The sequence below is a fragment of the Brachyhypopomus gauderio genome, unplaced genomic scaffold, assembly GCF_052324685.1.
Source record: "Brachyhypopomus gauderio isolate BG-103 unplaced genomic scaffold, BGAUD_0.2 sc69, whole genome shotgun sequence".
In the NCBI taxonomy this organism is placed as follows: Eukaryota; Metazoa; Chordata; class Actinopteri; order Gymnotiformes; family Hypopomidae; genus Brachyhypopomus; species Brachyhypopomus gauderio.
Window position 1 is genome coordinate 1,588,621 of NW_027506890.1, and position 18,711 is coordinate 1,607,331.

Sequence of the window (18,711 nt, forward strand, 5' to 3'; positions counted from 1 at the left end):
TTGCAGTTGTGCATTGCTAGTGGTTATGGAAATAACAATAATTAGTTATTGCATGAAAGCAGCCTTAAGGGTTTACCCTTGACTTGAGGAGTATCAGTTTCACCCACACTGTTTTGTTTTGTGTTTGTTTTCTGACTGCTGTATATGATCTGCTGCCTGTTATGTTAGTGTGTAGCGTCTTTCTCACAAAATGTGCATTTGGATTGATATATAGGTCTTTCCATTTGAGGACCAATTTGACAGGTTACACATTCCTAAGTAATGCCATTTATTTATCCTGTGTCAATTAAATTACTATATCTGTAGTGGTTTATTGTGAGCAATCATATTTTATTTAACACTTTATTGAGAAATATTGAGCTAATACTATGGAATGCAAAGTTTATGAATTACAGTTCTTGCAGACACCTTTGCATTGTGGATAGTATGCTACTGCAATTAACCTGCTCGTAAAGATATACCTCGCATATGAGACTCAACTCTGAATCAAAGTAACATATCTAAAGGTTAATTTATTAATTCTAGCTGATTTGGACAAACCATTGACACTCTGAAACATGACAGGGGTTTGTCAAAGCTTTTCCAATGGCACCAACTCACCCACCGGGGCATCTTTTTGAACGTTTTGTACCACACGAACTGATGGGGGCAGCATTGCTCTATCTTTCAAACATTCCTCTCATTTTATTTTCAAGGATTCCAGGCAGTAACCGCTTCAACGTTCACGTCGCTCCTCTCCTTGTGTGTGTGTGGGGAAATGAAAAGGCTGTGAGCCGCAGGGTTGCTGCTGGCTTCACGTTGGGTTAAGTTACACGACGGCGGACCGCCACACACACAACCTGAGTTGGAGCGTTTCTTTAGTGGACAGAGAAATGAGTTGGGGAACGGACCTGTGGGTAAGAATATATATTTTATAAAACTACAGTAGTCCATTGTCGGCACTTAAAGAAGTCTTCACGACATTTTGGTGCAATTTGAAGAGGTGTTGCTGGCTGCTACCTTGACCAGTATTAATCTCCCATGTTGGCTGTCGTGATGACAACATGCGGGCACGCCGAGCTAACAGCTAACTTTACCCCAGAAACGGTCTTCAAACAAAGGACGGGATTAATGGAAGGTGACTTGTCTTGAGTTTGTGGTCGTCCTCGTGTGTAGCACATCTTTAATCAAAGATCATTTCCATCCGCGGTTCTCGTAAACGCCGTGAAGACGGGTTATTACACCAACCATACGCGCGGTGTCTCGGGTTTTCACACCCCGCTCGGCGATAGGTGGGGAGGGGACCCGATTTTGTGACCAGCTTGAAGTGGCGTTTAGGGTTTTTTTTTTTGTTTGTTTGAATGTTTTTTGTTTTATTTCTTTTTCATCGTCTCTTTGAGAGTTTATTTTGAAAACATCTTCAGTAATACCGAAGCATTGTGTCTTGCGTGGTTGGTGGTTGTCAGTGGCCGAAACAATGCGGATACGGTCTCGGTGTTTCTTCACCGAGGTGTATCCAGTATCCACACACCAAAGGTGGATAACCAGCTTTATTCAGCACGCTGTGTTTAAACTAGAAGAGCTTGACTAACTTGACGATTCTTTTGGCTATAAACGTGCCAAACCATTTGTGCTTCCGTTCAGTTAAGTCTTTTAGACGGTTTCGACTAACGTTGCCCTTCATTAATACCCTTATCATGAGTCCAAAAATAAATATTTAAAAATATATGTATCTTTATTCATCATGAGTCATGTTTTCATGCATGTTGTTATCAGTGTGACAAGAGTGGTCGTAACAAGCATCGTCTTGTCACGACTTTTACCTCCAAGGAAGGACAATGAACCCCTCGGAAAACAGCCCCGGTTACAGGGGTGTTGCCCCCTCCCCGCCGGGCTGCCTCCACGTCTGACTCAGACACACCGCTCCAGGCTTTCTGCGTCCACCTTTGATAAAGCACAAACCGAAATTAAAATACAATTTTGAGGTTCTCTGTATTAAATCTAAGCCCTTGCATTTCCACCAACCCCAATTTGTCTACAAAGATCTGCTGTACATTTGTATATATATTTTTTGTTAAAGGCTTAACACATTAAGTATCAATAACCTTCACTTTATTGTATATCCATAGCTATTTATGGTTGTTCTGTGCTGGTGTCGTTAGGTACTTTCTTATCTATGTTGCACTGGATCTGGCCTCATGTATTGTGTGTTTGTCCAGAGTTAGTTCAGGAAATTCGTACGTCCTTTAGAAAAGAACAAACAGTCATTACCGCACGTTTAGAACAACTAATCAGTGGCACTTGGGTGTGGAGCTGGAACCACATTAGTGCTTGCATGTAAGGAAGCTGTGTGTACAGCCAGGCCTGATATCCACCTTGACGAGCGCGTGATGCGGACGGGCCCTGGGTCTTGGCCAGCTGCAGGTGCAGGGGTTGGGAACCTCTGGATGTGTATTGCCCAGGTGTAACTTGGAGCTGCGTGGGGAAACGGCACCATCAATTCGCACGGAGACGTGGCACTGGAGGTGCTGTCACACGGCCAGCTGTGGACACAGGAAATGGACACGGCGGCGCTAAACAGTCGAAAGACGAACCACAAATGAGCAGCAAGAAAGCTTTGGGTTGAGCTGCCCTGGGGCTTCAGTCTCAAAACGTGTTTGTTGCTCATAAACTGCAGCCCTAGTCCTACCTCACACACCACTGTGTGTACATGAAGGAGGACGTATCACGCCGTGGGTGTGCAGTGCCGGAGTGGAGAGGCAGTATGTATCATTTGTTTATATGATGGTTTGCCTGTACTTATGGCAGACCGGTTAGACCTGTTAGAACACTTGCTGCGCAGGAATAGAGATTTTGAATTTGCATGTGTGTCCTAATCACATTGCAGTGTTGGCTTAATCATCATCAGGAGGTGAGTACTGTGTGCAAAATCTTTTGTTTGATATGAGCACTCAGTATGGAAGAATGGTGCTTAATTTATCTTATTTATTTATTCTCAAAAGCAAATGTGCTGTGTGTGCAGTCATGATGCACTGTTTGATTTGTGGACAGAGGACAAGGATCTTCAGTCCGGGTGGACATTCATAAGGTTTTGTTTAAAACGGCCCATTCATATAGATCTAAGATCTAGTTTTTCCATCCGTCCTACAATGGGCTGCAAAAAAAATCTTGCTCTAGATAAACAAAACAGTGATTGTTTAACCTAGTGAACAGTTGAGTGATGAAGAGTCTGAGTCAGTTGAGGTAACGGTGGGAGAAGCAGGCACCTTTCAGGAGTGCTCTGGCTCTGATCAGCTGGTGTCTCCTTGTAGTGCATTTAATGGCAGATGTTCACAGATTAGCTTTGAAACCATTAAATAAGCTCAGTGGGACTTTGTTAGCTTTAACACCTGCCCATTGAAAGCAGGAAGTATGGCCTGGCCATGCTGATAGGTGAGCTTAAAAATAAAGCATCGTTCAATGTTCAGATGAGCTTAAGATTTTGCAATGGTGACATTGAAATCTGGTGGGGTTCTATGAGAAACAAGTAAGAAATAATTGTCTATGTAAGAGACCTACAGCCAGCATTGGAACATCAGAAATCTCCATCAATTTTCAGTGTTTTTGTCCATTTGGTGGCCATTTGCCTGAGTATGACTTGTGGTTTGTTTGTAATTTTGGCTTTGTTTCAGTATTCCTTTTGTTCACCAGTCTTGATGTCTTAACACCTGTGACTGCATTGGCTTTGTTTAGGAGCAGTGGTTGCTAGTAGTAGTAAAGGTAGTAATTGTTACCTGGGGGTCTGGCAGGTGAGTCTCACCCTGGAGATTCATGCGTGTGCCAGATCTGGTAGTGCTGTTAAACGTACAGTGTCCTTACACACAGTCATGGAACTGCACAGGTTGGGAAACGGCTCATTTGAATTTGTCCTTGCATTTTAAATATTGCGCACATGCTACAAGATGTTTTGTTGGTCTATCTGCTGCACATTTTCTGATTACTTATAATAACACAGGAATATGTTGTATCTGCAAACCACGTTTTATGTGCTACTCCTCGCCTATTTGAATTCACTCCTGGCCTTTTTTAATGCCCAGAGAGGTGGGCAGCCCTAGCCCTGCGTCCGGGGAGCAGTTGGGGTTAAGTGCCTTGCTCAAGGGCACTTCAGTCATGGCGTTGGAACTGGGAATCGAACCTTCAACCCTCCTGTAACAAAACAGGTTCTCTAACCACCAGACCACGACTGCCCCCATTTTATACAAGAGAGTTCCCTTTTTAATCTGGCTTTAACCATTTAGAAAATATTAACCACAGGTGTTTCAGTTCTTGTTTCACTTTAGAGATTATTAAGAATGGATAATGACATATGTCTAAAGCAGTGCAGTACTGTATATTTTGCTGTTTGATGTCTTCAGATTCCTGTCTCAAACCTTCATCGCACATGTAATCGTCAGTCTTTTCTCTAGGTGTTACTTCACCAACTCTAAAGTGATGTTGATAATCCGGCCCAGATTAGAATTACTGAGAGACTCTTCACACTGTCCCAGGAAACACAAGCTCGTGCTGTTCTGTGTTCCAGCCTAAAGATCTTCACAAGCAGGGCTTTGTAGTTCATAATCCTCTTGCCCTGTGCTCTCCTCACTCTCTGGCACTCTGTGAAAGGCTTGCAGCTGGGCGTAAATGTGGGCCTGTATCGCATAACAAAGATTTGATTCAGTTTTGATGTCAGAGTTGACATGAAGAGTGACGCATAGATGAAAATTGTTATGATGGACTAATTGGATGGGCTTTGGTAAGTGTAGTGTGGAAGACCACCATGCTGTGATGCATTCTGACCAATAGAATGGTTTATCCACACAGAGAGGCGATTTGTACTGATCCATCGGCAAGCTAGCAGAACCTCTAGCTTGCATTCACACTGCAGAGATCTGGCGCAAGGGGAAAAATATGTTGTATAGTCAAAAAAATAAATGTTTAGTAACAAAAGTTGGCTGAACAAGCAGAATCTTCTCTGATTGTCTGTGTGCCGCTTCTGTGATGGGTCTATCCAAAGACAGCTGTATCCTGGCTCTGATTCTTCATCTGTACTAGCAGAGGGGAAAGTGATAGCAGCAGGATCTCTGCTAGTCTAAATCACATCTGCTCTGTTTTGAGGATCCACACCTGCCTCTGGGCTGTGGTGCTTAGACAAACTGAAATGCTTAAACGTCATTTTGACACTGCACACAAATTCCAAACCCTTTAGAGGTCGTGAGTCACTTTATCCATATTGGACGTGATTCACTGTCACTTCATTTTACAGAACTCACTTGGGGTGGGATAATTTAACTTGGAAAATTTTCAGCACTTGGTATCGGGCTAATTTAATGTCTGGCCTTTTTGCCAAATTAAGCACAGGAAGTTGGTGTGTTTTGGAGTATCCTACATTTGGTGCAGTCATTTCTGCACATCTGTGAAAACAAAATTAAGCTTCTGTGGTTTCCATGTATTACAGTACTCTATTATGGCTTCATTAATTAGTTAACTGAATTCTAAAACATTGTGTTGTGTTGACGATTAGGAAGATTTGCACTTACAAACTTGTCAGTGGAGAACAAAGCAAGAGGTTGGAGATGAGGCAGTGAAATATAGACTTAATGAACAGTTTTCCATTATAGCAAGACTAGTCAAGATTGATGGTGTGTTATACCCTAAGTAAATCATCCATGACGTTGCATACTTTGTAGGCTAGTAGTTAAATGGTTTGCCTTTTCTCTTCCTCTGGTGTATATGAAAAAAACCTTGGTTGCCAAGTAGAGCATTTTTTGTCAACCAATCCTTCTGTGCAAGGAATTCAACTTGAGCCCACGTTGTATGTATGTTGCGTAACCCAGGAAGATCTGGCAGCATCACACGACGGACTCCGCCACCTACCAGGCCTTCCGTCTCGCAGCCGGAGAAACCTTTGAATGTGTTGCTTTAATAATTCATCAGCTCTGGACCTGAGCTTTCTGTCTCCATTGTTCTCCTCTCAGGAACGGAGGGGGAAATTAATTCAGGCTGAGTTCAGGCAGGCTCTTTGGGAATTGGCCGAATCTCTGCATGGAGGGGTAATGGAGTTTATTGTTCTCAGACTCCCCCATTCACATGTACAGGGCCCCTCAACAGGCCTGACGGATCACACGGCCCTGTTTACAGAGAGAGGGGAAAGAAACACGACCAACCATGCTGGACTTTCTCTTTTTTTTCCCCCATCCTCTCGTCACCTTTGTCAAGATGTCGCACATTGCTTTGTTTGCTGCCCGTTAAAACATTCCCACAAGCGTGCAATTAATCGCAGAGATATCCGCAATGAACTTGGAATGTGCATTCACTCACCTTGATTGTTATTTCAGAGACAGTTTTACACTTTCCTCACAGAAATCCCCTGCCTAGCAAGGGAAGGTTTGCGAGAGCCTCACTGACCTGCATACCAACATAGGGGGAACGAATTTTGGGTTTGTATAAGATGGAATGGGCTTCTTTGTTTCCAGCTAGGCTCTGTTCGCCCAGTGCAGCATTCTTGGTGCTCTTCAGATTTGAATAAGTCACTGTCAATTCTGCTTTTCACTTAGAATTCATATCAGGTTCAGTTCCTCCGTCTCTTTTGGTCTGACGGTGTCTTGGCTCCACCTTTTTGTGAGCTTGGTTTTAAAGTGTTTTACAGCCATGCCTGAGTACTTTACCTAGCAGGAAATGGGAGCGTCCTGCTGTTACATGGTTATTCATTAAAAGGGAGCATGTGACCCACTTATGTTGGGTTGGTGGAGTCAGACACTGTTTGACTAATCACACTTTACCTCCATCTGTCCATATAACGTTACTGTGCGCTATAGGTCATTGATTTTCATTATTTGTAGTGTTCCAGTCACTTTTTTTTGTAGCATGTCATTACAAACAAATGGAGTTCATATTCTGGCATATAATGACCTGTCATTTGTGCTGGGAGCACAGAGGGTTTAGCACACTGGTAAGATTCTATTACAGTAGAATGCCAGGGATGGTCACATTTGATTGACTCTCCCATTTGCCCTGGTGTCCTTTTCCCTTTTATCAGGCAGAGAAGGGAGAGAGCACCACTTCTTCAAAGTCACCTTCGGAACGCTATCTGCATGGGGGTGGGGGCTAATTTCTAGGCTCTTGTGTCTTTAAACTGAGGTTAAGTCGGTACAGGAAGTGGGGGTGGTGTGTGTGTCAGCCCCCTCCTTTCCCAAATCTCTAGCCAACACAAAGGGGCCGTCTTGCAGTACAAACTGCTCTTAATTAAACGGCCATCAGAGATGAGTTGCAGCAGTGGTGTCCCTCTCCTGTAACCTCTCCAGATGTTTCTAAATCAGCGTGAGCTTCCAACATGGCCATGCTAATGATTTCCAAATGATGTCCGCCTCATCCGCCCCCGCCCGTGATAACGCTGCTGTACTGGTGCTGCCCCATTGAGAAATAAAAAATGCAGCTTTTCGAGCATTCAGCCTCGTTAGCCTTATTAAATCTGAACGTCACGCTGTCATTTAAGGAGAATGTGGCACAAGAATGCGCATCGCAACTTCAGATTTTTCTGCACTTTAACGTCAGTGGTTCTGCAAGATGATTCATGATTCATGTGTTACAGTTCATCAGCTTTACAGTTTTCAGCTATATAATCTATTGCATTCTGTTTGGACACATAGAGGAATGTGTACGGCAATGCGCCAAGCTATGCTGAAACACTTATCTTGTGCTTATGCTTGGGTTCATATATACTCCCCTCTAAGCCATTACATTCTTATGGCAAGGAAATGCTAAAGGATAAAAAAAATGTCTGTCCTGAATCCTGCCAATGGACATCTATAGATGCGTTTTTATAGTGTTCCTTTTAAAGAGGTCTTCAGCAAGGGGCAGAGCTCCGTGGCAGGTGATCTGGACAGTCCTGCTCTGTGTGGGGAGGATTCTGGGCCTTTTGAGTCCTCCTGTTCTCGCTGGGCTCCAGCCAGACATGGCGCTTCCTCCTCTGCTCAGGCAAATGGTGCCGCTCACCTGTGGCCCAGGTGTCGTCCCAGTGCCTGTCTGTTGACCACTGTGCCTCATGGTTGTAATGGTATTCACATCTACGTTCGGTTTGCCCGTTTTGCCTCATTGTTGTTTTCTGTCTCAATCTCTATATATCTCTATCTATCTAATATAATATTTATCTAATATAAAATAATATATGCTGTGTGTGTGAAGTGAATCACACGTACACATAATTTCCATTTCTAATTATGCTATTTGGAAAATAGCAAGTAGGATCTGTTTTTAGACTCAGAACAGCTGTTACTAATCTTGGAAAGCATGTAAAGGAAAAAAAAAATCCCATGTAATGCAGACTTCTGCGTAGAGCTCCTCTTTAAGGTGAAGGTAACGTTTGGGCCTGGACGCCTGGCCCGGCACGCGCCACCGGCAGCAGTGTCTGCTCGGAGAGTCCGCTCGGACCGAGGCACCACGCCGACTCCTGGAGGCCTCGTCCTCCGTGGTGTCTCCAGCGATGCAGGAAGGAAGCCTGTCCCTGCCTTGGCCTGCCTGCCAAAGCCCTAATCTGTTGCGGATGTTCGGAGACTCTCCGTGTCCCCCTCCTCACAGAGGAGGATCTGTTACAACAACCCCATGACTTCAGCTCGGTGTCTCGTGAGACGCAGGGCTTCCCGCCCTTCAGGGCATCGGCCTTGAGTGGCCGAGTTTCTCACTAACATCTCCCTTCTCACTCTTTTTAAGGGTGAATCTACGTCTGAGTTTGTTTCACGTGTATTTGTCAGGAAAGGCACTGTAAGATCCCTTAAGAAGGATCAGGAGAGGTGTGAGTCGAGTGTTGCTCATAGTTTATCCGGTTTTACTGCAAGGCTCGAGCCTGACAGGAAATGAGGTGGCCTGCTAGAGATGATTGGTGGAATTTGGCTCTGATTGTGCTGCGTATAGCCTTAAATGAGCGCATCACGCCTGAATCATTTGGCCTGGTTTGGTATGATCTCCTCGCTGGGCTGCACCAAGAAAGGCTTCCTCTGGGTCTAATGAAATGTGCACTGGAGTGTGTTGGATGAGGTGCTAGTGGGTTTGGGTTGTATTAGCAATGCTTCAGAAGCCATTAGATGAAGGAGGTGCAAATAATGTGAGGTGTTGACAACACTGTCAAAGGGTGAGAACTCACTGAGGTTGACAGGGTTGGTGGGGGATCTTTGAAAAATTAAATCTGACAAGTGTGTGGAAATAGCAGCAGTCTGTTTGTCACTTTTGTTACTTCAACAAGTTATGTGGTGGAGTGTGTGTGTGTGTGTGTGTGTGTGTGTGTGTGTGTGTGTGTGTGTGTGTGTGTGTGTGTGTGTGTGTGTGTGTGTGTGTGTTTAGACTAGACTCCAAGTGTGGGCTCTGGCCTTCTGAATAATGGTGACTTCCAGGAAACGTTTTACCTGCCCTTGTCGGTCAGAATACCTAAACAAACATTAAACTGCTTCACCTTTTGGGCCTCCTGTCTATGACACAGCAGCATTCCATGTAATGTGCTTGCTGCCCACAAAGATGCCTGAGTAAAAATATACAAACATGCATACTTTTGCAAAGAAAAGTAAACTAATTTAAAGCAGGAAATCTCTTTGGAATTTATTGCTGTTTCCTACCATTAATCTCTCTGAGATTTTATCTAGTGCAATGCAAGCATGTGATTATTAAAGCTCTTTAAGGTTTATTTACACAAAGACATAAACATTGTAGCTGCATTATACATTGCTTTTACTGACAACGCATCCTGGGGAAATCAATTTAAATGAATGTATATGTATATAGCAGTAAAGAGCTGCCCCTCTGTAACCTCTAACCACATGACATTTTTACCACGATGCATCTGTCTGCCTTATGATCCAGTCTTCCTAGTTTTGTCCGAGTCTGCACTAACCTGACCAAGATCAGGAAGCATCAGCATTAATTAACTTAAATCTTTTAATGACTTCAAATAAGCCCACTGCTTTGTGGCCAACTGCTGTGAGTGCAGGATCAGATGTCGGCGTTTTATGGTAACCACAGCCGAACTGTTGTCAAATAACACAACGGTCACTTATAATAGTCACTTCTGTGTTTGTGACCGCATATTGGATTCATACTAAGTCGACCAAATACTAAGAATGCCAGATTGACAGGAGAAGTTTAGGAGAAGTTACTGCTCATGACCAAGAAGTGATTCCCTACCATGACAATTAAGGACCATCTCCACCTGAACAGGTGACACGTCAGTACGAGTTGAATAGGATCCTCACGTCCTTTCTGAGCAGAAGTGTCGGGTGGAGTGGGCACTCCTGTGCAGGGCATTGCTAGCGAACCTGAGGATCATCTTCTGATCTTATGGTGGCTGTGGACTCTTGCCACATGTCTGGCGGTGGTGTTATTCGACCCAGTGTGGTCCAGCTAAGCTGTGTACCTCGCAGTTACTTTTCATTCGATTGGAAACCGCCACCTCCAGGTGCCTTTGGGCCTGCGGTGGCGCCCTGCTAGCAGTATGTGGTGTCCATCCGCCCCCGCTGTCCTGGTGTGGTTACCAGCACCACCCACGTGAACATTTGAAGATGAGTGTGTAGACGAGTAGATGTATTATGACTCAATTTAATTATATGTCGCATTGCAACATCGTCTGGTTTATTATGAAATGGGTACGTTGAATGTTGACGTTTGCATGTGCACAAATACCTGTTTGGTGCGTACTGCGTTTAATGGCTAATGCTGCTAACGGTAACACTGGTTGCTAAATTTAACATGTCTGCCTGTGTGAACTGGCCTGAAGATACAGCCTACACTCCTGCTGCTTCCCAGAGGAACGTGTTAGTCGGGCTGTGCCCTGTACAGAGCACTGAAGCATTATCATGAGTTAGTACTCATGAGTTAACTTTCCAAACAGAGGTGTGTGTGGGTGGATGTCTGCATATGTACGTGTGCTTCTCCGTCTCTGTTTTGTGCCTCTCGTCCGCTTCTCCACCCTGCACGCTTCATTCTCTGGCTCAGAAACAATCATGACCTCACCATCTCCAGGACAGATGGCCGAGGGGTCAGCCGCTGTCTGCTCTCGGCCGCCCTACAGCTGAGGGCCAGTAGTGGTGCCAGCTGGGCCCCTTTTAAGCCTGAAAAACATAGCCTGACTCTTTTTTTCCTTTTCTCTCTGCCGTCTTTCGACTTTGCCATGTGGTAATTACACATGTCACTGTGGCGGTCAAGTAGCCACACTGTGTTTCTGCCATATTCTGTTCTAAGCTTAGGAGCTTCCTGTGGTTTCTGCATCAGCTGTAACATTTAATTACAGTAGATAATTCCGTTTCATTGAGCAAATGTGATTTATGAGCGACCAAGAGACATTCTGGCTCTTTATAAAATATGTTTTCTAGTACATTGTGCATGTAAGTACACCAAAAATATAATTACTTCAATGTTTAAACATATAACTTTAGGCCACAGGCATAAGAAAAGTGCTTTCCTCCGACATCTTTGGCCTGTAAAAGGGGAGAGCAGTGCCTGCACAGCGCAGTACGAGTATCTGTGTACCTTCTGCCTGCATCTGCGCCCCTCCGTTCACGTCCGTATGCGCATGGACAGAGCTGCAGGTTTAAAGGGAATGACTTCAGCCCTCAGCTGAATGGCTAACGTCCTGCTAACGTCCTGTCTCCGCACGTTGTGGTTTGATGTAAAGGAGCATGAGGATTTATACACTGTCCATGGCCCCTCAGATGGTGACACACACACACACACATTTTTCACAGCCCCTGTGGATCTTGGCTTGGGGACGTCAGCAGTAGCGTTTGCTGTGTAAACATGCACTATGACCAGAAGCACACCAGGACCTGCCCACTTCCTCTCCAGTGGTGGTTTCCCGCTGAATGTAAACCATTTTTTTTGTTTATTGCCTTCTGCGGCTTTGTGATTGTGTTCTGATTTCAAAAGCCTGACACCTTGGGGAATTAAAAAATCATCACTTCTGCCGACCGCTGACCTCTGCAGTTATTCTTGAGAGAGAATTTCAGAAATTCAATTCTTCTTTCGAAGCCGCCAGTGTTTTTTTTTTTATTTTTTTTTTCCCTTTAGTTCACAATTAGCTTCTGCAAAGCCACACGATTGCCAACCACTTTGCAGTATGAGCATGACACAACACGTTTCTTAATTCACTCAGTGGCTGTGCCCTTGGGTTGCTCTTTGCCCCGTGGGCCGATCGCCAGAATGCGCGAGTTACGATCTGGACGTGAGGCGCATGTGATCTAATGCAAAGTGTCTGGAATAACCAGATACCGAAAATGCCCCCCCCCCCCCCCCCCCCCCCCCCCTCCTCTTCCTCACCACCTCTCTTGGCTTAATGTTCCAGCCCAGAACACAGCACTAAGGATCCGCAGAGCTGGTGTTTACCCAGCGGCCCCCCCTGAGGACCTCCCTGCTAGGGCTTCCTGTATCCGGCTATCGCTTTCAGCTTCAGTCTTGTGCTTCAGTAAGCGTCCCGTCCATGGAGGACCGAGGCATGCTGTTTTAGTGCTCTTGAGTCATCGCCATATACAGACACCACTCTGACCCCGTGGCCCTTGTGCGTTTACGGCCCGAGGGTGGGAAAGGAAATGCCTTTGCAAAGGAGATCAGAGAGGATGTGAGGGATGATGCATGCATTTTGCTTAACACTTGGCTGAAGGAGAATTCCATCTCTCTGATCTTCTCTGCGTCCTCCGTGCGCTGGTAGTATGGAAAAATGCAAAGCTGAAGAATCTTTTGAAGTGCTAAATACCCTCAGTTGTGAATGTTTCCTTTTGTTGGACTAATATGATGACATACACTGCACATCTATCTAGGCTGAATACTGTGGGCTTGCTAGTGGTTTAAAACATGACGAGCACTTCTAGGCTAATTAATTCCAAAGCCAGGAAGTAAGGATTTGCTGACTTGGTCATTCAGAACGTTGAACTCGGTCCTTTTAGCCGATGCTTTCCAAGACCAGGATGTCTTTTGCTTTTTTGCTAACTGTTCAAAAAGTCAGGGTTCTTTTTGCTTTCTTGTTTCTTTCCCTTGTTTTCTTTTCATCCCTTAACCCCTTCCCCCAGCTTCCCCCTCCCCCACTCTACTCTTCTCTCTGCTGCTGGGATCCTCAAGGGCCTCGGCCCTCCGAGAGAGTCATGTTACCCTCACATTCTGGCCAGTTGGCGTCCTGGCCACGAATCCAGCGCCCGATTCCTCAGGTTCCAGCGAACCCCACTTGTCTCTGGCAACTCGATAGGCAGAGGGGCTTTCACTGCTTTATTCCGATATGATTCCCGTTGCGCATGTCGGTCGACCCGCTGCGTGGAGGTCCTGGGGAATGACGAGCGTTTCAGCTTTAAATAACCAGCAGGTTAGCGGAGGAGGATGTGCTGGGACTTCAGATTCACGAACCTTCTGGGTCTCTGTTCACCAACCCACTCACCCTCACTGGGAGCTTCCATCACCGCACAACCAGACCTGCGCCTATCGTTACGATCTACAATTCATTACGCAATCCAGACAGCAAAAACAATAAAACCAGACTGAAATCTGAACACGTCCACACTAAGCTGAAATTCGTTTGCGGTCGGATCGGTGCTGTGGAGATGATCCGATTGGTCCGTTACACTCGTTCTCTCGCTGCCCTTCTACAAATTGCTGCGTTGCTCTGCCCTTTCAGCGTTCGTGTTTAACACAGGAAACGAAAGCTGAGAACAGGCGTGTAAGGCGTCGGCCAGACTGGGGTCACGACCCCGCCTGGCACCGGGGCTCCTGACCAGACGATCCCCGTAGTTCTGACGTGCCCGCGTTCCCGCCTCGTGACGGTGCAGCCGCGCGTCACACATGGCTTCCATGCAAACGCAGCGATGCTGGGTTGCCGTGCAGCTCCTCCCCCTGGTCCTAGCTTCCGCAGACGCGCCCTCGTGTGTGTGCCGCCGTGCCTGGAGCAGCGCGCGGAGCCTCCGCTCATTGTGTTGTCCTCCGACTCCAGCCGCCCCGCTGGAACCCAGCAAGGCTTTCATGCTCTGGCTCCCTCTTGGACCCAACTTCCTGTCATTATTCAGCCCGAGGATGTTTTGTGCATTATAGATGTGACCCCTGATACGATTGTCTTGCAGGACTTTTGCTGGATGTGGTGTGGTCCATGTTTTCAGAACCATTTTGGGCCTGTTTGTGGAATTTGAACAACCTTTTAATGCCTTTCAACTCTTGTTTGTGATCTTTCAAGATCAAAATATATTTGTTTTGATAATTTTGCTCTGTTTTAGGGGAGGACAATCAACTGAAAAATGAAATGACGACTATTATTACTGTTAGTCCTTCTTGGGTAGGGTATCTTAATGTGTGTGTTTGTGCACGCGTGCACACACGAGTGATAGAAGGATGAATGAATTTTTAAAAGACACTGAAGAAACTTTACGAATGAGTTTTTTTTGTAGGCATCTGTTCTGTGGTGTAAACTGTGAACACAAGGCATACCATAGATTTATACATGACTTGTCACCTTTCTGATTGCCGGCAGTCAGACCTGCAAATAAGCTTTGTAAGTGGAAATTGAGAATTGTCGTACAAGCCACAGGAATTGCCCTACCAGATCTCAACATAAACAAACAGCTTTGCACAAGAAGGTGGTTTGGGGGGGGGGGAGAGACCAGGATGTCTGGAAAAATAGCAGACTCATAAAGTTGGAAGCAGCTCTGGTTGGAGACGCCATCCCTCAACATGAGGCTGGAAAGCTTGCGGACTGAGCTGAAATTCTTGGGAATCCTGCTAAGGAGACATTTAATTTCATCCACATTTCAGCCACTGCGTGCAAGCCCGTGCTTGCTTCTGTATCCTCTGTGCGTTGGAGTTCACACAGCAGGGGTCTGGAGCGCTCCACAATAGCCTTAAACCCAGGATCTGGATCAGGTGACTATAGGCCAGCCCCGCCAGGCACGTCGGGAACAAACGAATGCCACTTGTCAAAAAAGCAGAGCAGGTGTCGCATGGACTCGCGGCGTTAATTATTCATGATTGTGGAGCATTTGGAGGGATAGGTGATGTAAGCTGCAGATCGGTAGGGGGCACTGAGCATGTCCATCTGCCCCTGGCACCGACGTTGGCCCTCGGATAGAGGGTGTCCGCCTGCCCACCAGAAGCAGTATGCCGGCCTTGGAATTATTTTCCTTTGTTTCATCACACTGTAACACAACAGACTGGGATTGTCCTTGGAGCTGTGCGAAACGTTGTGCATATTGGCTGTCCACCGCCATCCGCGTGTGAGCAACTGTTTCAAATAACATTTGGTCGTGTTTTTCCACCCGTGCTATTTCACTGCATTATTCTGCTCCTATGTAATCTAAGACGTACATTTCCATGTAGGCAAACTACTTGGTTTTCTAAAAAGCTTCCCAAAGTATTTTCATGATTGCGTGGCGTTTTCATGAAATGTGGTTCTCACTTTATTTTTATTAGACTCAGAGTGTCCAATATATTGTATGTCTGTTAAAGGGAGATCAGATTTCCCCTCGTCGGTAAGAGGCCTGCGTGTGTTGAGGCTGAATCCCTGTGCTTCTGTCATCAAATATCTAGTGAGGCATTTCATCCAGAGAGAATCCTCTCCCAGGAAAGTATTCCACACTCACATGCCAGAAGAATCCCTCATCAGCACCACGCAGGTGCAGCACACCTATCCCACAAACTGCAGCAGGCTCTGACCTACAGTTAAAGAATTCATCACTGTGTTTTCCGTTTTGATGGAGAATTTTTTTGCTCTGCTCCTCCCGTCCTTGCCAACCCAAAGGATATTTTTTCCCCTCCCAGTGGTTCAGTCCGTCGGTCTCGGGCACTACATCTGGGACCCGGTGGATCTCCCCGTCCGCTAGACGCACCATCACCACAGAACCTTCAGTGACTCAGCACTCTCAAAGCTCATTAATTTGCTGGAACACATGTCAGTGTAGAGAAACTGCTAGACTGTCAAGAGGTTGATGATAATACCCCTAACAAACACTGAGACTATGTACCAAAACCAAACTGACTTCAAGGACTTTCAGCTCGGTGTCTGTCTACCCTAGCAGGGCCCCGAGCTTATCCAAAAGATCGCTTACATCAAAATGGACATCTTTTGTTCTAATGCTGCTTTGTCGAGTAACTTGACCCCGGTAAACTGAAAGAGATACCGAGCAACCATTTGCTCTCTGGTGTCAGACAGGTGCGTTGTGTTCTCTCTTCTCTAACCTGTACTTTCTGTTTGTAGCATGGTAGTGTTGCACATCGGAGTGGAACGCAGACTGCTCCCATTGTGGCCTATGTATTCAGCCACACCTGAACCAGGGAAACGCCTTTCTCAATCTGACCTCAGCCCATTCACGAGGGCTCGCCCGATTTGAGATGAGAGTTTTGCTGCCTTTCATGTTGCGTTTCCTTTTCACGCTGACCTGAGGTTTCACTGCGTTCTGCTTTTATTCATCACGTTCAGGTTTTGGAAAAGTCTGTCTGTCTCGTTTCGGCGTTAACCTGCAATCGCAGGTAACTCAGAAATGTGTCGGCAGGTGTGTTGCTGGGTGGAGCAGTCGCAGGTGTAGCGATACGCCGATATGCTTGATGTTGACTTTGGGTTGCACAATGCTTTAAACCCGTCCAAGCGTGTGTTTGTGCGTGCACACGTGCTCCTAGGTAGAACGGTGGCTTAATATGGGCAGATGGCCGTGGGCGAGCTGTTTTTTCCGCTCAAATGCAGAGACGGTCTCCCGCTAAAGTGTTTCCCTTCAGACGCTTTAGCCACAGGGGCCGGCACCAACTGCCTACTGGACTGAGAGTGATGTTCTGTCCTAGGCCCTCTGAGTAAACAGCACAGCGTCTTTACTGCACATCCACAAAACCTGCGGCTATCGGGCTGGGGATTTATGTTTCATCAGTGCCTGCTTGCTTTCAGATAGACTCTGCTCTGAAATGGCATGGCAGAGGAAGCTCCTGAGAATTATTATTATGTGTTTCGTAAGGCTCACTTAGTAGAATTTAAATGTGGATACAAACCTCCCATCAGTCTCTGTCGGACAGAAGAAGGTCGCACATCTGCAGAGCTAGTTGCCCATTCAGCATGACTAAAGTTAATGACCTGCTCTGCTGGGCCTACTGTAGGGGTTTAACACCTGACTAATGCCTAATATACTGACATTAAGACCTTCACTAAAATTAGCAATGAAAAGACTCCCTCCCTCCCTCCCTCTCTCCTTCTCTCCCTCCCTCCCTCCCTCCCTCTCCTTCTCTCTCTCTCCTTCTCTCCCTCTCTCCCTCATGTTCTTGCTCCCTCACTCACCACTGCAGACCCATGTGCAGGATATTTGTCTTCTGACAGCCATTCAGTGCCATCAGGAAATATGCGATATGTTGAACTGTTGCAAAGGGAAACCTTTAGGTGACCTTCAGGCGTTTTGGGCAGGGTAACGTCTACAGAGACGGGCTGAGAGTGAGGCTGCCTTAGCGCTCTGATGAGGAACAGATTTGGTCCTGGCACATGGAGAGACCTCCCGAATGTGGGTGACTGACCTCTGTACACCTGTCTACATGTGCAGACAAGGAAGAATCTGGCACGTTTGCCTGTATCTGTACTGCGTGGCCAGTGCCAGTTCCCAGCGTAAGGCCTGTCTATTGTTGGGCTCTGTGAGTAAAGCTGCTGGATGCGTCGTGCCTCGGTCTGTCCCACAGAAGCGGCGCCAGACCTGCACGGTGGAGGGGCTTCCCAACAGAGCGGGGGGCACCGTGAGGAAGACTACACGCCCACTCGCCCTCCCTCTCTCCCTCCCTCTGTCTCCTCCTCTCCTCGTCTCATTGGGGGATACTGACGAAGGAAGACTTGCTCTAGTGAATATGCTGCCTTAGGGGTCTTCTGTCTGAATACTCTCTCTCTCTCTCTCTCTCTCTCTCTCTCTCTCTCTCTCTCTCTCTCTCTCTCTCTCTCTCTCTCTCTCTCTCTCTCTCTCTCTCTCTCTCTTTCTGTCTCCTTCCTTTTATTTGTTCTTTCATCCTTTGTTTCTGTCTGGATCTTTCTCTTCGACTGGATCTCTTCTTCCTCCCGCGGACTCCTCCAGGCAGACTACCCCTGGCTGACCTAGGCCCAGTGTTCCTGCACAACCCTTTGGGATCTGGCTCTCTCAGAACAGACAGGTTTCCAGTCAGTGATGACTGATCAGTTGATGACACCAGGTTGGTGTTTACCATTACACAAGCCCCAAACTAGCTGGAGCACCTGTAATAGCCCAGGACAATCTTCTCAGTCATCTACAATATCTCAGCATAGATACATCTAATGTCTTTCAGGTTAGATTAATCTTTTCCTTTTAAACTGGGTGTGTCGGGGGGGGGGGGGGTCTATTGGCAGTGTTTACCATGTACTATGCTGTAGGGTGGGGGGGGGGGGGGGTATTTTCTTGTCAATGTCCACTGGGTACTATGCTGTGCGGGGAGGTGGATTTTCTTGGCAGTGTTTGCCATGTACTACGCTGTAGCTCAGAAGGTGGGGGTTTCTTGGCAATGTTTACCATGTACTACGCTGTAGTTCGGGGGGGAGGGATTTTCTTGGCAATGTCCACCAGGTACCACTCCTCCCTCCCACCGGGTGTGGGAGGGAGGAGTTCTCTGCAGTGTCCACCAGGTACTACAATTGGAGGGGGCGGGTCTCTGTAGTGTCCACCAGGTACTACAATGGGAGGGGGCGGGTCTCTGTAGTGTCCACCGGGTACTACAATGGGAGGGGGGCGGGTCTCTGTAGTG

General features: G+C 46.5%; 1 protein-coding gene across 3 annotated transcripts in view; it reads left to right on the forward strand.

Moving 5' to 3' along the window:
- Nucleotides 1–693: 693 nt before the first annotated feature.
- The window catches only part of fnbp1l (formin binding protein 1-like), a 29,494-nt gene continuing 11,476 nt past the window's right edge, over nt 694–18,711 (forward strand). For 2 of the 3 annotated variants that reach the window (XM_076989660.1, XM_076989661.1), the window contains exon 1: nt 694–896. In XM_076989660.1, the coding sequence (XP_076845775.1) occupies nt 873–896 (24 nt within the window). In that variant the 5' untranslated portion in view covers nt 694–872. The remainder of the gene's footprint in view (nt 897–18,711) is intronic. The other variant, XM_076989662.1, reaches the window with a different exon arrangement.